The 21054-nt window shown below is 38.5% G+C and overlaps 1 protein-coding gene across 2 annotated transcripts in view; it reads right to left on the bottom strand.

Annotated features, from left to right (window-relative positions):
• The window catches only part of tmem183a (transmembrane protein 183A), a 22291-nt gene extending 1329 nt beyond the window's left edge, over positions 1–20962 (bottom strand). The window contains exons 1-7 of one of the 2 annotated variants that reach the window (XM_061984859.1): positions 20775–20962; positions 13570–13659; positions 13331–13501; positions 5583–5733; positions 5265–5445; positions 1262–1342; positions 1004–1156 (exon numbers count right to left, since the gene is read on the bottom strand). In XM_061984859.1, the coding sequence (XP_061840843.1) occupies positions 1004–1156; positions 1262–1342; positions 5265–5445; positions 5583–5733; positions 13331–13501; positions 13570–13659; positions 20775–20838 (891 nt within the window). In that variant the 5' untranslated portion in view covers positions 20839–20962. Of the gene's footprint in view, positions 1–1003; positions 1160–1261; positions 1343–5264; positions 5446–5582; positions 5734–13330; positions 13502–13569; positions 13660–20774 lie in introns of both variants that reach the window. The other variant, XM_061984860.2, reaches the window with a different exon arrangement.
• Positions 20963–21054: the final 92 nt, after the last annotated feature.

Genomic DNA, 21054 nt, shown 5'->3' with positions numbered 1-21054 from the left:
GACAAGAACATTTTTTTTTGCATTCTAATTCGTAGTAATCAGCTCGTTGTAGGTGGCCAGCAATGATGCTAATGAGTAATCCCTTTTGCCCTTCAAATTCCTCTACAATGCATCCAAAAAGCGCCAACAATACCACATCTACATGCCGTGACCTGAATAATTACCAAGTATTAGCAAAATGTTTATCTTAAGCGTTTAGGCAAACTACTTAGCCTGTTACAGAGAGCTAACTAGCTTGTACAGCTGCAGTGTTGACATACTGAGCTGCTGCTCATGATCGCCTGTTAGCCAGTGAAAGTTAATTCTAGATTGTAAATCGTGCCTCTAACCTGGATAGTAGAAGGTTGTGGACATAAACCGAGAAGTTGGTCATCTGTTACCGGTACATTCAATTTATACCCAGGGACGGCGAGAAAGACACAAAAAGACGCCAGTTTGCACTAACTATGATTAATTATTCACTTAAATAGAAAGATATGAACATCCCATCAGATGACATCCCAGTGAGAGCAGACATTGTACAGTAAGTGATTGCTTTAATATAATTGTTGTCTCATGAAGTCTGCAATAATTAGTAGTGCTGTTATTGTGGAAGGAAAAAGCAAACATCTCTAAAATTATTGCGCTGCCATATGCTTAAAATAAGCTAAATATGTAAATATAACATGTTATTGTGAATGTGCCTGTTACTATATTACATATATACTTCCAGCATAATTATAAACAATGATGAAGGTGTTTGAATTTTTTAAAAAGTGCTTTATAGGCGGACTACCATAGGCTCCATTGTAAACAGACTTCCATTCGCGTTTATCTACGAGTTTGAATGCATAAAAAAAGAAAAACGTGTGTGCTTATCTCACTTAGGGATTGTGAAGGATAGGCAAAAAAAAAAGTGCAGTTCTCCTTTAAATGGACTTATTAGACATATTAGATAATACTCAAACATTAAATGTAAAAAGACATCTTTATATAATTTCTGATAAAAGTTTATGACACCAACCAGGGAAAGATTCATGCCCATGACCACCGGGGTGAAGATGAAGTTGAATGTTGACACCTGAAGCAAGTAACTGTTCGAGTCTGGATTTGCATGGACGTCTTCGTACTGTTTGGGCATGTGCAGGGACTTGGCACGACCCTTTTTGGTGTGTCCCTGCTGGGTTGGAGATTACAAAGAAAAAAAAGACGGTGTTAGCTTTACCAAATTTAAATGTTAACTATCTGCACTGTGTCACAAATTTAAGACCAAGATAGTTACCTGTTTTAAAAACTTGAAGTTGAATTCCCACAATCCTTCCGGTCGAGTCCCAGTCACTTTTATTACCCAGAACAATACACACTGCAGAAGGGTAAATAATGAATCAAATGTCAGATTCGATAAAACTGATCTAAGGATACGTCGTTATACGATAAATATGCAAAATATGACTCATGAAAACAAAATCTCAATATGATACTGCGATTATCGAGACGTTGCTACTCATAACCTATGATAGAGCCATGTGCTTATAAAGGTGATACAAAAACAAACAACTTTCTATATGGCAAAACCTTCATCCCAGCTACACATTTGAAGCCAAAATTAAAAATCATCTTAAATCTGGGGTGTCCAAACTTTTTGACTTGGGGACCGCATTGGGCTAAAAAAATTTGTCCAGGGGCCGAAAGATGACTTCATGTAAACCAACTATATATTTACATATATATATACATACATATACACACACACACACGCACTCGCACACACATATATACACACACATATATATATTTATACATTTATATATACACACATATATATTTATACATTCATATATACACATATTTATACATATATATACACACACACACATACATATTATATTAATACATCCATCCATTTTCTACCGCTTGTCCCGTTCGGGGTCGCGGGGGTGCTGGAGCCTATCTCAGCTGCAATCGGGCAGAAGGCGGGGTACACCCTGGACAAGTCGCCATCTCATTACAGGGCCAACACATATAGACAGACAACATTCACACCCACATTCACACACTAGGGCCAATTTTAGTGTTGCCAATCAACCTATCCCCAGGTGCATTTCTTTGGAGGTGGGAGGAAGCCCACGCAGTCACGAGGAGAACATGCAAACTCCACACAGAAAGATCCCGAGCGCAGGATCGATCCCAGTAATAGTTAAAGTTTGTTTACTTCCGTGACAACCTTCTTAAAGTTTTGTAATCAATTAGAAATATCAAGTAACTATATGGATAAATATAAATATGGATAAATGTGGAGAGAATGTTTAGAATTTTCTAATCATGCATTGCAGGGGACTTAAATGGGTGTAATTGTGAATTATGTGTTGTGGTTGGACATTTTTTCAAATGTCCACAAAGTTCAGTGAGCAGGTTATGTTATGTGTGACCATGTGTGTTGACTTTTTGTGTTAGTTTATTTGCGCCACCCCTGGAAAAGGTTGTTTGAATTAGGTCATATATAGGGATGATGTTTGATAAGAAATTATCAAGTTCGAGCCTATTATCGAATCCTCTTATCGAACCAATTCCTTATTGATTCTCTTATCGAGTCCAGATAGGTTGTTGTATATGTAAAAAAAAACACAATATTTGGTTTAACAAATCACTTCACATTCTCTACTGCTCGCTACTGTAGTATTACCATATCTGAGTTATTGTGCAGAAATATGGGGAAATAACTACAAATGTGCACTACATTCTTTAACCGTGTTACAAAAAAGATCAATTAGACTGATACATAATGTTGGATATAGAGAACATATAAACACTTTATTTATTGACTCAAAAATATTAAATTTTGATGATTTGGTAAAATTGCAAACAGCTAACATGATGTGGAATTAAATGATGGAATGGATTAAGTAAATAAGTTAAACATTGTACTGATATGATCCATTTTAAGAGGTTGTTCAAATGAATAGTGCTTACAAAGTACAAAGAAGAAGAATTATGAGAAATACTTTCAACCTTCAACAGATATTCTTCATCTCTGTATATTAATAATGACTGAATTAATTAATTACATATTACAAAACTGTTGTATATACTAATTCACAGATATTTTATTATAAAAAGGTCAGTAAATGATGTATATATTTGTAAACGCTATGAAGTGGGAAAGGGGTAGGATTAAATAAGCTTTACTTCTTCCTACTCCTGTAAAGTGAAATGATATGAAACTGTGATGTATTATGTAGTCGGATCATGTTTTGTTTAGTTGTGTTCTGTTAATTTTGGACTTCCTTAGTTGTTTTGTGCACTTTGGGGGTTTGTTTTAATCACCATGGTTACTTATGATTTTCACCTGCCTTGTACGCGCACCTGTTGCTCATCAGAGACTCTATTTAAGTCTGCCTTTTCCGGTCACTCGTCATTGTTTGCATTTGCAACAGTTACGTTGGCATTCTGGTTTCGAACTCATGATTCCTGTGCTAAGTTTTTGCTTTAGCTTCTCGTGCGAACGGCACGCTTTCCTTTTGTTTCGTTCCTGTCTGTTATAATGTGTATGATTTATGAGAAATAAATCATCTCCTACCTGCACGCTTTCGTCTGGAGCCGTCAGTTTTGCGTCCCGGGAACGAACCGCAGCACGCTGCACCCCACCGTGACAAATGACTGAGCTACGTGACGTCATTTCTTGTGATGTCTCACGGGGCATTTCTTGTCGGGACGGGATTCGTTCCCAGGGATTCGAATAAAGAACCAACTATTTTCTTTACTATAGTGGTCTCGATAACGGGTACCGGTTCTCAAAAAGGGATTCGAATCCGAGGACTCGGTTCTTTTCTTATCGAACAACCGGGGAAACCGGGTTCGAGCATCATCCCTAGTCATATATACAATGGCTGTGCTGTGTACACTTCAATGTGCAATTCATGGTCATTAACCAGTATTACCCACAATGGCCACAAGATGGTGGCAGAATTGTAGCAAATATACTCACAGATATTTAATACAAAGTTGGAGGCAACCTCCATGCCAGCTTCTTTATTAAACTTCAACACTTTAATCCGCCATTGTGTATTTACTTCTTCTGTGACTTTGGCCCAGTTTTGACAAAAATACATGTTTTGTCAGACTTCTAATGATTAAACAATCAAGAGCGGCGACTTGTCCAGGGTGCACCCCGCCTTCCAGCCGAATGCAGCTGGGATAGGCTCCAGCCACCCCCGTGACCCCGAGAAGGACAAGCGGTAGAAAATGGATGGATGGAGTTTAATTTTGTCCAATGACCGATGGACATACAGTATCTTCATGTAGCGAGCCCCAAGGGATTACCAATACACAGGCTTAACTAGGGCTGGACAACATGGCAAAATAATGATCACGATTAATATTTTCATATAATCCGATCTTCATCAATATCAACACTTTTTATATAATTTTTAACCAGCCAGTTTTACAGGATCTGTACTAAAAGCGTAAGAAATGTGGGCTTAGTTTATACATAATATTGTTATTACCATACTGAGTAAAGCAAATTAAATAAAATGAAGGAACATAAACAATGTTGAACAATTGTAAATATCACAGTGAACTATTTGTGTTTGTGCAGGTTTGCAAGACCCAGAAATAAAAACAAACAGCCCCGTCAGGATTGAGGACGTTGTAATAATGTAAACATTACCATTTTCAAACTAATATGCTAATGCTATATACGCTGTAAACATCATTGCTATTAGCAGATGTGCGTCATCTTTAAAAACAACACAGATTTGAATACGGTGAGCTACTTTCAGTTTAAAATATTGCACAGGTAGCAACAGCTTAACTGCTAATGTGCTCCGTGTGCTAGCTGCAAAGTAGACTGTGCTCGCATTTTCACGCTATCTGTACAATCACTTGCGAGGTACTTTTTCAAATTATTAAAGTTTGTTGAACAGCCACACAACCGACAGTTAGGTTTTATCTCAACAATAACTTCATTTTGGGAGGATAACTCCAAGTCTCAGCGGACAATTATTTTGCTGCCCGGCGCATTGAGCTCCAAGTTCTCTGTTTACTTCAACAAGAAACAGCTGACTCTGATTGGCTGATATAATGGCCATTTCCGCCATGTTTGATCGAGTTAATGTACTTACCGGTACAGCTAATCACCTGAAACGTACACGACCATATAATCCCCAGCTCTGAATTTGACCTTGTAATACGACCTAAACAGTCACATTTAACAAACTCGAAGCGGCAATTGAAAATAATCTGAAAATTAAAGAGATTGACAGCAAGCTGACTAGTTCATTTACCTTGGAATTGAGCAAGGTTGTGGGTGTAAATTCTGGCAGGGTTGGGATTTTGGAGGCACGCGCGCTGAACGGCTCATACAAATAAAAAAGCGAGCGAATCACACGGGCTCTGAGACGGCACGTCTTGTCAATGCAGTCGGGCTGGAGACGAAAGGGCAGGTCAACATCCACTCGGTAATGTCTAAGAATGGCAGAGAGAGAAAAAAAAACTAATCAGAGTGTCGCATTTGAACTACAATCCAAGGAATACTCTGAACAAAAATGTATGTAACAAACAGTCAGCCACAGTACGAAACTGATGGATATTTGTGATGATACCTTCTGTATAGCCTGGTCCAAAATACTGCAGTGCATGTGACCATCCAGGCATTTCTACAGATTAGTGAGAATCTGCACACATCTTCGGGCCTAATATAAGAAGAAAGCACCAGCCAGATGTCCACTGGGTACTCCTTCCCATCACTGCTCTCTGTGAGGATAAATGAAGTCAGACTGTTGGGTCCTCTCTTGTGAACTCTTTTTTTCACACCCTCACTAGCCATGTTTACATGCGCAAAACTTCTCCAATCCGATTAAAATTGAGCCAAATCCCCTGTTGATAAATTCATCAGATCATGACGCGCGCCAAGCCTTTCATCGCCCCTTTTGGAAATAGTAGAAAAGTAATTATTTCCGGCTGTCATGTTGTCTGCATGTCCACAGCTCATTTGCCCTTTGTGCCCCACACGTTTAATTTTCCTCCTATCTGGCACCGTGTCTGTTTAGGTCAGGGGTGCCCACACGTTTTCTGCAGGCGAGCTACTTTTCAATTGACCAAGTCGAGGGGATCTACCTCATTCATATATATAATTTGTATTTATTTATTTATGAAAGAGACATTTTTATTAACAAGTTAAATGTATTTAATGATAATACAAGCATGTTTAACACATATAGATTCCTTTCTTTCATGAAGACAATAATATAAGTTGGTGTATTAACTGTAGAGCTGCAGCTATCGAATATTTTAGTCATCGAATATTCTATCGAATATCCCGATCGATTAATCGAGTACCGTATTTTTCGGACTATAAGTCGCAGTTTTTTTCATAGTTTGGCTGGGCTCCAGTGCGACTTATATATGTTTTTTTCCTTTTATATTATGCATTTTCGGCAGGTGCGACTTATACTCCGGTGCGACTTATACTACGAAAAATACGGTAATAAAAAAAATCATATTTTTGATTTTTTTTTTTAAAGTATTTTTTTGGGGGTTCTGTCCAGCTTCTCAGGCAAATCATATGAAGATGCCCATATGAAATGTACAAATTCACTTTACAAAAGAAGTGTGGGATACTTCTCTTATTGCCTTACTTGTATTTTGATTTTATTTAATGGATTTATATTATTATTTTGTGCAGCCGGGCCGGAGCAATATTTTTGCTTAATTAAGGTTTAATTATACATGTTAAGATGTGCCCTCAATTATAGTGTTTGGCCTAATTGTCTTTTACTGTATTTCTTAAACGCCTGTTTTCATTATTGAAAGCTGACACGCACAGCTGAAATGCGTCCATGGTTGATTGTACAAATTTGTGTGTGCTAATAAAAACAGGTGCGCTCACAGCCCTATGTGCTGTGTCCGCATAAACTACCGTATTTTCCGCACTAAAAGGCGCACCTAAAAGCCACAAATTTTCTCAAAAGCTGACAGTGCGCCTTATAATCCGGTGCGCCTTATATATGGGTTAATATTAATATTAATTTTCATAAAGTTTAGGTCTCGCAACTACGGTAAACAGCCGCCATCTTTTTTCCCCGTAGAAGAAGCGCGCGGTGCATGCTGGGATATGTGACGTTTCATTTCCATTTGTGTGTTTATGTAAAGACCCCAAAATGGCTCCTATTAAGCGTGTTGTCTGTCTAATTATAAATAATGCAGACGAGGCGTGTTAACTGAGTTCTCAACGTTTACTCACAGCGTGCTCATAACCACATTCTAACTGCCAGCACATACAACAACGCTTCTCAGGGCTACCGCGCATGCTCGTCACTATCGTTGCATGCTGGGTAGTGTAGTTGTTATATTTGCTAGCTCATAATATCACATTAAGAGACACGCTTACGCGCTTAATTCAATACTCGCCGTCATTCCGGGTGGATTGACAAAAGACCTCCAGCCGCTAGATATTGGTGTCAACAGGGCATTCGAAGCTAGACTGCTAACTGCGTGGGAACAATGGATGACCGAAGGCGAACACACCTTCACTAAGACAGGGAGACAGCGAGACGGAGCCGGCCATTTTGGATCCCACATTCGCCCAACTTTTCAATTCGGACACCGAAAGAGAAGAATTCGAGGGATTTATGAATGAAGAATAACTTCAGAAAGTGAGCGTTATGTTTATTTTGTGTGTTGTGACATTAACGTTCGAGCAACATTATGTTGCTATTGCTCTGCACTATTTTGAATTTTACTATGTTTGTGATTGCACATTTGCGTACATTTTGGGAGTGAACAGAGTTGTTAGAACGCTGGTTTTTAATATATTATTAAAGTTTGACTGACCTATCTGACTGTTTTTTTGACATTCCTTTAGCGCAGTTAGATGCGGCTTACAACACGGGGCGGCTTATAGGTGGACAAAGTTTTGAAATATGCCGTTCATTGAAGGCGCGGCTTATAACCCAGGGCGCCTTATGGTGCGGAAAATACGGTAAGTTCTTGTCTCTCGTGCGTTTTTGATGATTATTATACGGTGCCGTTTAAATGGTGGTTTCCCCACGCAATCCGCTGAGCTGTTTTCAACCTGCCAACAATACATAAACAATATAAAAAGACAAACCACTTAATAATGAGAACAACAGTTTTACATTTTAAGAATGCAATACAGTTAATTGCATTCTTTGCATGCAAAATAGTTATCAATGTTCATTTTGCCATCATAACATGTTTGAGATGAAAACACATATATATAAAATTAGTTCAAAATTAATATTCCCTGAGAAAGTTAAAATAAAACTATATTCTTAGTATCAAAAATAAAACAATAAGAGCAGTTTTCATTATATCAAACATAAAAAGTGGATTAGGTTGTGCCTTTAAGGCCATGTCCACACAAACACGGAGAGTTTCAAAAACACATATTTGGGGTTAAAACAATCTCCATCCACACAAGTGTAGTTTGAAAACTGTCTATGCCCACACATAAACGCATACACCTGCTGTCATGCACATTTTGTCCAATCAGAAGCCTGAAAAAAGCAGCAATAGCTGACTTGGTGCAGCAGTACACCAAAATGTTTATTTTGATATATTTTAGACAATGACATGTACTTTATCTTTAAAACCAGCCTGCCAGAGCACTGGGAACATTATTAAAGAGTGAATGCACGCCTGTGCTGCTGAAACCCAACACTCATAGAATTATAACATGTTCAGCAACATGGTGATGTATTACATGTGCAGTGAAGTCTACATTATTTCTAAAATCAGCACGCACTAACGAGCCAAGGAAACCATTTTGCATGTTTAAGTGTCTTTATAAAGCACACGGACGTGCGTGTGCCGCTGCAAAACTGTCATGGAATTATAAAGCATTTAATCATCGATATAGTGATATGGTACATGTGTAATGAAGTGTGTATTGTATTTAACATCAGTACTCATTACAAGGAGGACGCACATTGTTTTTTTTAGTTGCTTGGTCGTTTTTTACGCGCAAGCAGGCTTGCGCCCGGCTCATGGAAGCAAGACACGTAAGTTAACTTCATGATTTGTCGTTAAACAAGGACTAAAAACTAGGGCTGAAACGACGCGTCGACATAGTCGACGTCATCGGTTACGTAAATACGTCGAGGACGTTTTTGTTCGTCGACGCGTCGCATATTTACGTCACACTACCGTCATGGCGGAGCGCAAAGCAGACGATGCGAGCGGTGCGAGCGAGGGGAAAAAAGCACGCCAAAAGTCGTCAAAAGTGTGGGAGTATTTCAATAAACGGCCTAAGAAGAAACGCTACTTTTACTCCGCTACTTTTACTCCGCTACTTTTATCTACATTCAGCTCGCTACTCGCTACTAATTTTTATCGATCTGTTAATGCACGCTTTGTTTGTTTTGGTCTGTCAGACAGACCTTCAAAGTGCCTGCTTTACTGGTGACGTTTCACTTCGTTCCACCAATCAGATGCAGTCACTGGTGACGTTGGACCAATCAAACAGAGCCAGGGGTCACATGACCTGACTGGCTCCGAGCTAACTTCGGGTGTTACCATTTAGTGGTCAATTGTACGGAATATGCACTGTACTGTGCAATCTACTAATAAAAGTTCCAATCAATCAATCAAAAGTGTGAAGGAAAAAAGACCCTTTTTTTATTTCAACCGTAAAGACTGACTGCACAGTTCCTGTCTTCACAATAAAAGTCCCGCTCCATCGCGCCTGCGCTTTCAAAATAAGAGTCTCCGAAAGCCAGCGCAAACAAGCTAGCAAGCTACGGAGTTTGCCGCCAATGTATTTCTTGTAAAGGGTATAAAAACGAATATGGAAGGTGGACAAATAAGATGCCAAATAACAACCACTTTCATGTGGTATTAGACAGAAAGGAGGAACTTTTTTTCTCCTCCATTTGAAAACGTGGACGTTACCAGCACTGCTTCCTGATTACAATCAATGCAAGTCATCAGAATCAGGTAATACACCAACTTATATTCTTGTCTTCATGAAAGAAAGGAATCTATATGTTAAACATGCATGTATAATTATTAAAACACCTTTAACATGTAAACAAAAACGGCAAAATAAATAAATATAAATTATATACTGTATATATCAATGTATGTATATATATATATATATATATATATATATATATATATATATATATATATATATATGATATGTGTGTGTATGTTACTCAGTACTTGAGTAGTTTTTTCACAACATACTTTTTACTTTTACTCAAGTAAATATTTGGGTGACTACTCCTTACTTTTACTTGAGTAATAAATCTCTAAAGTAACAGTACTCTTACTTGAGTACAATTTCTGGCTACTCTACCCACCTCTGCTAATAATGTTGTTGTATGCACACTGTGTCGAGCGGAAATGGCCTATCATAGCAGCACAACGGCAGCGTTCTTGCCATCACCATCAACTAGTCAATCGTCCGCGTGAGTATACGTTGTCATCATTACACAAAAACATGAATGTGTCATTTGTATCTGCGTTGTAAATTCATAAACTAAAGCACCGTTTCGCTCTGAGAGGAGCGTTTGGCGTGCCTGTTCAGTGTTTACAAAGACGCGCTCCTCTTTAACGCTAACGTTAATTAGTTGTGCAAATACCTTTTACAACATTAACAATTACGTATACTATGTACAAACGAACAATTAACTTTCACTTTAATCATACTATCATTGTTGTGTTATTAAGCAAAATAAGCAAAAGTTTTACTTTTGTTGAAATGTTTACACTGTTGTTACAGAATATTTCGTTTTGCACTTTTTTGTATTGGATGTTTATCTTTATTTTTGCACATTTTAGCAAATAAGCAATACTTTTACTTTTGTTGAAATGTTTACACTGTTGTTACAGAATATTTCCGTTTTGCACTTTTTTGAATTGGATGTTAATCTTTATTTTTGCACATTTTAAAGCAAAATAAGCAATACTTTTACTTTTGAAATGCTTATACTATTGCAGAATATTAAGATTTGCACTGGATGTTTACTTTTATATTTGCACAATAAAAGCAAATAAGCTACTTTTAATTTTGTTAAATGTTTACATTGTTACAGAATATTTTGTCATGTTGTTGTCAATGTTGACTGAGTGGCCATACTTTTTTTTTTGTAAATAAAAGCCATGCCTTTTGAAAAAACTGGCCTACATTTATTTTTTCATCTTCATTTTAAATAAATAAAAAAAATCGGTAAAAGGAAAAATAATCTATAGATTAATCGAAAAAAATAATCTATAGATTAACCGATTAATCGAAAAAATAATCTATAGATTAATCGATAGAAAAATAATCGTTAGCTGCAGCCTTACTAAAAACATGAGCTAATGTTGCATCTTTCTTATGACACAGCAAAAAGTCCCATCAGGTCTCGGAGGTTCGACAGCGATCGTATCCAAAACAGCTGACTGTCATTTGCGCCGGCGGGAGTGTCCCAAAGCCATTTTAGAATGGTCTTTTTATTAATGTAGAGTGAAAAGAGCAGCATGTTTACGTTCAAACATACATTAAGTCCTCTTATAGTGTGATTAAAGCCAGCAGGGCAGTGTTGTAGAGCTTGGAAATGACAGCGTACAACCGTGACGTCATCACAAGTCTCTGTGTGTGCAGTGTACACACATATGCTAAAAGCGGAGAGTTTTGGATCTCTACACTTTGGCCAGCGTTTGTAAAAGTCTGCGTTTTTAAAGACAAAAGTATGTGTCTGCGTGTGGACAAGAGGCCTAAATGTGAGCGTTGACTACTAAACGAGGCACAATGCCGTGAAAAATGTTTTTAAATTACGACGCCTCGAGGCAGCAAAAATTATTCGAATATATTTTGTAATCGAATTACTCAAGGAATCGTTTCAGCTCTAATTAACTGACTCTAATGACTTGCATTGATTGGAATCAGACAGTAGTGCTGATAACATCCACATTTTTGAATGGAGGAGAAAAAAAGTCCTCCTTTCTGTCCAATACCACATGAAAGTGGTTGGTTTTTGGCATCTTATTTGTTCAGCTTGCTTACTCGTTTTTATACACTTTATAAGAAATACATTGGCGGCAAACTCCGTAGCTTGCTAGCTTGTGCACGCTAGCTTTCTGAGACTCTTATTTTGCTAGCGCAGGCAGGATGAAGCACGGCTTTTATTGTGAAGACAGGAACTGTGCAGTCGGTCTTTAGAGTTTTGACGGCAGGTACGGCGCGAGAGTCTGTTGAAATAAAAAGTGTTTCTCGCCTTCCCGTCGGTCATTTTTTCTTAATGAGCTCGCAGCAGCCAGCGTTATCTCAGTAGACCCTCGGGCATCGTGAATGTCAATCAAGTGACGAAAGAGACGTCTTGGTGAAGATTGATGATCGGTAATTTTTAGGTCTATTTTTTAATGCACGACTGGCTGACATTAGAACAATATGCAATCATTTACTTTAAAGTAGTTGGCTTCATGCAGACGGACTCACAGCTTTTGTCTACATCATGCACTTAAAATGAAGAAATAACCGATAAAAACTATAAAGTGATTATCATTTAATCATAGTATAAAATAATAATTCAAGTAACCATTTAAAATCGATATCAACATTTATTTCTATTTTCTGTAGAACTGTTAACAATTGCACTGCAATTGGTAGGTAAATAACTTTGTTGTGCTAAATAAACAAACAAAACGATAAAATGGATTCCCATTACTGGAAGCAAAATCTTTAAATAATAAATATTGAACAACTTAAAGTGCTTTTTTTTCCCAGTTGGAAAAACGGCGCCGGGTTGTCTTTTTTTTTTGCCATCATACCATTTGGTTTGAAGCTGAAATTTTACCAGAACGGCTTTGTAATCATATTTTCTCGTAATTTGTGGTACATTGCGGCACTTCTCACAAGCCTCTCTGTCTGTGCTTCCTGTGTGTGTGTGGTCTCACTCTCCGCCTGCCGAGACAAAGATTGTGAATGACTAAAAAGAGGTCTCACTGCGTTCTGTTAAATAAACACGATCAAGTGCTGAGAACGATGCACAGAGTGAGACCTCTTTCTCTCTGTTTGAAGCGAGAGACGACCAAACGCGAGGCTCAACGATTCTGATTGGCAAACATGTCTGTCGCTCAAATGACAGTGACAGTGGAGAAAAAACTCCGCCTCTTGTGGTTACATTATCGCACTAACTAAAATCTCGATGTCGATTAATCGTGCAGCCCTAGTAGGTATAAAGACGCCATTCGGAGTAACAATCGTTCGGAATTACATTTCTTTCCAAATGGACCCTCGCGTATTCAAATCTTCAAATTGATGTGTTCATATGTAACATTTTAAATCTGATTGGGCCTTTATTCGGATTATTTATGTCCATGCACACATGTCATATCATACCTTTTCTCCTCTTGTTCTTTTTCTTGTGGACCATTTTAGAATCATTGTCACCATCTTCCTCGATGTCTAAGTCATCAATGCTCTCCAAACCATCTATTTTGATAGTTTCCGCAGATGAGAGGACATCTTCCACAGCACCCTGGGATGCTTCCAGGCCGCAGAGCAATTTGACTGAAGAGAAGCAAAAGAGTTAGCCGATCAGTTTGGTGACAAAAACCGTAGAAATTGTGCAAGTTTACCTTCTTTTTCAACTGCATTTGCGAAAGACTTTTTCACTCGACCTGACTTGACAACGGCTGGATCAGCATCAGCATAATCAGCTACAGTCACTGAGGAGAAGTGTGTGTAGTCATGTTGCATATTTACACATTACATGTACACAATATCATATGGCACTGTTCAAATGCAAAATAGGTATGTACGACCTGCTTATTGCCATTGCAGTGGTGGCTTGTGCCTGCCCAGATCAAAGTGGTTTGCGATGTGCGTTATTATTACAAAATCATATAATGCTTTACTTATAGTTTAAGACAGGCCTGGGCAATTATTTTGACTCTAGGGGCCAAATTTAGAGAAAAAAATGTGTCTGGGGGCCGGTATATCTAGTTTTAGGAACACTAAGACAAAACCTCACAATAATGTCTGAATGAATGCTAAAAACGTTATGACAGACCGCCTTAAAAAACGGAATGGTATTTTAAATTTTTTTACTGAATGAGACACCTAGAATGTACATGAAAATAAAGAATGTGGGATTTACAATATTAACTATGAACGATAAAACACTGAATATTGACAACATATGAACGTCATACCCCCTCTCGTTCGTCATTTTACAATCAAGCGAAACGCAAAAAAAAATACAACAAACCGCGGAATATGAACGTGAAGGGTAAAAAAAACCACCTACTAGGGGTGTAACGGTACACAAACATTTCGGTTTGGTACGTACCTCGGTTTAGAGGTCACGGTTCGGTTAATTTTCAGTACAGTAAAAAAACAACAAAATATAAATTTTGGGGTTATTTATTTACCAAATTTTCAAAATCTTCTACCAAAAATATTTTTCTTAGTGGAATATTTGATGTGAAGTAATTGGAACCTTGGATAGGTCAATAATTCATAATAACATTGATTTTGATTCAATATTATGTTTTGAGCAATGACAGTTTGAAAGAAAATAAAACAGCTTTGTTTTATTAGTCAACATTGCAACTTTTTCTAAATTACATTTAACCTTTAAGCTTTTTTATTTCAGTTTTGTTATGTTTTTGTTTATTTAGGGCCCGCATGGCCCATTGTATAAGGACTCCCAAAGGGAGTCCTTATGCAATGGGACATAAGAACCTATTGAATTTGTAAGGTTTTATTATTATTATTATACCGGCCGCCTCTTTGAGCACTAATTTGACCCACTTAACATGCTTCAAAACTCACCATATTTTACCCACACATCAGGACCTGCAAAAATTGCCTTTTTATAAAAAAACCGAACCCCAAAACTCAAAATTGCGCTCTAGCGCCCCCTAGGAAAAAAAAAAACTAGACTGCCTGTAACTCCCACTAGGAAGGTCGGAGAGACATGAAACAAAAACCTCTAAGTAGGTCTGACTTAGATCTAGTTTTCATAATTGTACATCCTCGGGCTCAAATCAACAGGAAGTTGGCAATTTCCCCTTCAAGACAAAAAAGTACTAAAAACAGTCACTTTTGCCTCTTTGAGCTGTAATTTGACCCCCTTAACATGCTTCAAAACTCACCAAACTGAACGCACACATCAACACTGGCAGAAATTGCGATCTAATAAAAAAACCTAACCCCAAATCTCAAAATTGCGCTCTCCTGCAATTTTTGAATAAAACGCAGAAAAAACTGCTCCTCGGAAGAAAAAAATTACAAAACTGCCTGTAACTCCCACTAGGAAGGTCGGAGAGACATGAAACAAAATCCTCTATGTAGGTCTCACTTAGACCTACATTTCATAAATTGACAACCCCCAGCAAAAATCAACAGGAAGTTTGCTATTCCCCCTTCAATACAATTTTTTTGTAAAAACCGGTCACCTTTCTTCAAACATTATCTCCTCTGAGCGCGTTTGTTGTTTCGGCTTCAAACTAACACAGGAGAGAGATTGAACCCTTCTAATTAAAAGTTGGCGAAAGAGTTTTGATACCTGCTCCGGTTTTGATTTTACGACCCTTCAAAGAACCGCTGCGCTGATGCTGCTGCGCTGCTGTTTTTTCAAGATGGCTGCTTAAAAGCAGGAAGCACCAGCGTGCCCACACAATGCAGACAAGGTAGGTACACTAGACAAAAGTATTGGGACACTTCGGACTAAAAGTAGACAAAAGTATTGGGACACTTATGACTACCACTGCACAAAAGTATTGGGACACTTAGGACGAAAACTGGACAAAAGTATTGGGACACTTGGGACTACAACTTGACAAAAGTATTGGGACACTTGTGACTACCACTGGACAAAAGTATTGGGACTCTTATGACGAAAACTGGACAAAAGTATTGGGACACTTACACTGGACAAAAGTATTGGGACACTTAGGACTACAACTTGACAAAAGTATTGGGACACTTAGGACTACTACTGAACTAAAGTATTGGGACACTTCGGACTAAAAGTAGACAAAAGTATTGGGACACTTAGGACTACCACTGGACAAAAGTTTTGGGACACTTACACTGGACAAAAGTATTGGGACACTTAGGACTACAACTTGACAAAAGTATTGGGACACTTAGGACTACCACTTGACAAAAGTATTGGGACACATAGAACTACCACTGGACAAAAGTATTGGGACACTTACGCCTAAATTTGACAAAAGTATTGGGACACTTAGGACTACCTCTGGACAAAAGTATTGGGACACCTACACTGGACAAAAGTATTGGGACACTTAGGACTACAACTTGACAAAAGTATTGGGACACTTGGGACTAAAACTGGACAAAGGTATTGAGACACTTGGGACTACCACTTGACAAAAGTATTGGGACACTTACACTGGACAAAAGTATTGGGACACTTAGGACTAAAACTGGACAAAAGTTTTGGGACACTTACGACCAGAAATTGACTTAAGTATTGGGACACTTAGGACAAAAACTGGACAAAAGTATTGGAACACTTACACTGGACAAAAGTATTGGGACACTTAGGACTACAACTTGACTTAAGTATTGGGCCATTTGGGACTAAAACTGGACAAAAGTATTGGGACACATAGGACTACAACTTGACAAAAGTTTTGGGACACTTGAGACTAAAACTGGACAAAAGTATTGAGACACTTGGGACTACCACTTGACAAAAGTATTGGGACACTTACACTGGACAAAAGTATTGGGACACTTAGGACTAAAACTGGACAAAAGTTTTGGGACACTTACGACCAGAAATTGACTTAAGTATTGGGACACTTAGGACGAAAACTGGACAAAAGTATTTGAACACTCACACTAGACAAAAGTATTGGGACACTTAGGACTACAACTTGACATAAGTATTGGGCCACTTGGGACTAAAACTGGACAAAAGTATTGGGACACAGGACTACAACTTGACAAAAGTTTTGGGCCACTTGGGACTAAAACTTGACAAAAGTATTGGGACACTTGACTACAACTTGACATAAATATTGGGACACTTCGGATTACCACTGGACAAAAGTATTGGGACACTTAGGACTAAAACTTGACAAAAGTATTGGGCCACTTGGGACTAAAACTTGACAAAAGTATTGGGACACATGGAACTACCACTGGACAAAAGTATTGGGACACTTAGGACTAAAACTGGACAAATGTTTTGGGACACTTAGGACTAAAACTGGACAAAAGCATTGGGACACTTAGGATTAAAACTTGACAAATGTATTGGGACACTTAGGACTACAACTTGACAAAAGTATTGGGACACTTACTACTAAAACTGGACAAAAGTATTGGGACACTTAGGACTAGCACCTGCCAAATATGCGGGCCCGACCAATGCTGCTTGCAGCTTTAATTTAATAGTATTTTTGGAATGTGCCGTGGGCCTTTAAAACATTAGCTGTAGGCCGCAAATGGCCTCCGGGGCACACTTTTGACACCCCTGCTATAGATAATAAAAAATTAAATCTGATAAATCTATGGATAAAAACTCTCTCGCTCTCTCTGTCTCTGCCCCTCCCTCACCAATGCTGCTGCATGCACACTTTGTTTTGTTTTTAACCCCTTCTTAACCCTGAACGTACATTGAAAATACACGCAACCCTAACTCAAAATGCAGGACATTTGAGGCATTTAAGAAACTCCGCCCTGACAGATCCGCAAAAGAGGACATGTCCGGTGAAAAGAGAACGTATGGTCTGTCTATCGCAGCCCGTTAGCTGCTAGCATGCCGTGTGTTGTGCCTCGGTGTGCATTGTTTACACAACGTGCATTACGCTACTTAATATGTCCGTGTGGAAAGTCGTTCGGTACACCTCCGAACCGAACCGTTACTGAACTAATTAATCAATTTGCACTTTATTTCATGCATACATGACAAATGTAAGGGAGCTATGATTTTTTAGGTTCCTTTTCCTAAATAGAAGTCACACATTTCTCTATTGCAAACCGTGGTAAGCCTACCACTGGTGTTATGCGGGCTCCATCTAACGCTACACCAAATAATCACCTAAATAAGCGATTAGTGTTTTATTTTCCTATATTAAAACACAGACTTACTGTTTAAACCAGGGATGTCAAACTCGTTTTCATTGAGGACCACATGGCAGATATGGCTACCATCAGAGGGCCGCTTGTAACAGTGAATAATGTATGAATTTGCCTCTGGATTTCATTATTAATTACATAAATTGTTTTACGTAGACTGTCGATTTTACTGTAAAATCTGTAGATTTACAAAATGTTACTCTAAAATAGTGTTGTTTTTTTTATTTTTTACGAAATTTGCAGTACCGTATTTTCCGCACTATAAGGCGCACCGGATTATTAGCCGCACCTTCTATGAATTACATATTTCATAATTTTGTCCACCAATAAGCCGCCCCGGACTAAAAGCCGCGCCTACGCTGCGCTAAATTGAATGTCAAAAAAACGCTGCGCTAAAGTGAATGTCAAAAAAACAGTCAGATAGTTCAGTCAAACTTTAATAATATATTGAAAACCAGCGTTCTAACAACTCTGTCCCAAAATGTACGCAAATGTGCAATCACAAACATAGTAAAATTCAAAATGGTGTAGAGCAATAAATAGCAACATAATGTTGCTCGAACGTTAATGTCACAACACACAAAATAAACATAGCGCTCACCTTCTGAAGTTATTCTTCATTCGTAAATCCTTCGAATTCTTCGTCTTCGGTGTCCGAATTGAAAAGTTGCGCAAGCGTGGTATCCAAAATGGCCGGTTCCGTCTCGTAGAAGTCATCGGGAGTCAGTGTCGCTGTTGTTCTGTGAATCCTGCCTTCCGGAAAGCTCGGACCACAGTTGTGACCGAAATATCTGCCCAGGCATTTACGATCCACTGGCAAATGTTGGCGTATGTCGTCCGAGGCTGTCTGCCCGTCTTAGTGAAGGTGTGTTCGCCTTCGGAGCTGTGTGAAAAAAGCCACCCGGCCTCTTCGCGTAAACTTCCCTTAACCACTCGCTCATCTTTTCTTCATCCATCCATCCCTTCGAGTTAGCTTTTATGATGACGCCGGCTGGAAAGGTCTCTTTTGGCAAGGTCTTCCTTTTGAATATCACCATGAGTGGAAGTTAGCATGGCAAGCTAGAACCACAGTGAAGGATGACTTCTCATTCCCTGTGGAGCGAATATTCACCGTACGTGCTCCCGTTCCACAGTGCGGTTCAGTTGCTGTGAAATACGGTAGTAATCCGTGTGCGGATGGAGAGATTGCGTCTTTTTATGAACCGGATCGTTTAGTAGGAGCCATTTTGTGGTCTTTACAGATGTAAACAGGAAATGAAACGTACGGTGATATCCGCGCGTTTTTTCTTCTTCTTCCGGGGGCGGGTGAAGCGCTTCCTGTTCTATGGGGGCGGGTGAAGCGCTTCCTGTTCTATGGGGGCGGGTGCTTTCCTTGGCGGTTGCTTGCGTAGAAGAAGAAGCGCTTCCTGTTCTACCGGGAAAAAAGATGGCGGCTGTTTACCGAAGTTGCGAGATCGAAACTTTATGAAAATTAATCGTAATAAAGCGCACCGGGTTATAAGGCGCACTGTTAGCTTTTGAGAAAATGTGTGGTTTTTAGGTGCGCCTTATAGTGCGGAAAATACGGTAAATGGAAAAACAGTACCACTGGGGGGGGTTACGGAAAAAACTGGCAGCTTAGTTGCCAGAATTTTTGTATTCAATTTACATTGGTTTTTACAACATTATATTGTTAATGGAAAAACAGTACAAGTTCTTTTTTTATTCTGGCGACTTAGCTGCCAGTTTTTCCACCGTACCGTCTTTCCATTTACAGTAATACACAGTTAAAACCAACAACCGTAGATTTTACAGTCAAAAACTGGCAGTTCAATCAACAGAATTTTAACACAAAAAACTGGTAGTTTTTTTCAATTTACAGTTTTATGCTGTAGAGAAAGAACACCGTAAAATGTTGTGCCATTTTAAAAAATTTGATGGGTACTTTTGCTGTAAAGTGAAGTATTTTTATTTATTTTTATTAAGACAAAAAGTATGATAATATAATGTAATGTTTGTTGCAATATTGGATACAATTGAAGTTTAAAAAGGTATGCAATTTCAAGCAGTACCGTACATATAATTGATCTGTCAAAATGAAAAAAATCAATTACATTTAGTGATAAGATATTAAGTACTTTATTGACACATATAATTTCCAGGTGTTTGCGGGCCAGATAAAATGATGCCGCGGGCCAGATCCAACCCCCGGGCCTTGAGTTTGACACCAGTGGTTTAAACGGTGTAATTTGCTACAGTGGCCAAAATATTAAATATACTTTTTAAATAAAATCTCTGCCTTGTTTTTTTAATGAATACTTAGGCATACTATGCTACTGAAAAAAGTTTGCGAACCACCGATTTATTGTCTTAATGGACAATCAAGGACAAAAACAGCAATTGATTTTTGAACTTCAATAATTCGTAGCTACCTTTTTATTTGGCCTATCACAATGACCTAGTACTATTGGGAGGATTTTTTTCAGGGTATTTACTTTTGGAGACAATTTGCATTTAAATTGTTGTGTCACGTACCTACATTACGTCACTCATTGGAGAGTAATAATATAACGACATACGATCTTTCGCACCGTCATTTTTAGCTAACTTTCCCAACACAAAAATGTAATCTTACATCGATACGATGCAAATGTATGTTATGAAAATGTTACTTATAATGACTTTATGAATGAACCATAGCATTCGCATTGTACCTGCTAGCATGAATGTGGACCTAACCTACCTGATTCCGAGCAAACGTCCCCAGCCCTAAATTTCAGCCGTTTTCGGTTCCCTTTCTTGGGCATGTCGACGCTAATGTTCTGTGGACGCTCAACGCTGCTGTGAGTCCAGCCATGGCTCTATGGCAAGCCGGAATAGAGAAAAAGAAAAAATAATATCAGTGATATTGAAAATAGTCCCGCCAGGATCTTCAGCCATCATGGAATGACGCAAGGTCGGAGTTATCGCGAGAGTATCGTTGTCATTCTTCTTCTGCGCCACTTCCGAATGCGGTGCTGCTT

The sequence above is a fragment of the Nerophis lumbriciformis genome, linkage group LG23 (assembly GCF_033978685.3).
Source record: "Nerophis lumbriciformis linkage group LG23, RoL_Nlum_v2.1, whole genome shotgun sequence".
NCBI lineage: Eukaryota > Metazoa > Chordata > Actinopteri > Syngnathiformes > Syngnathidae > Nerophis > Nerophis lumbriciformis.
Note: the sequence above shows the minus strand (reverse complement) of the source record. Positions and strands in the feature narration are given on the sequence as shown.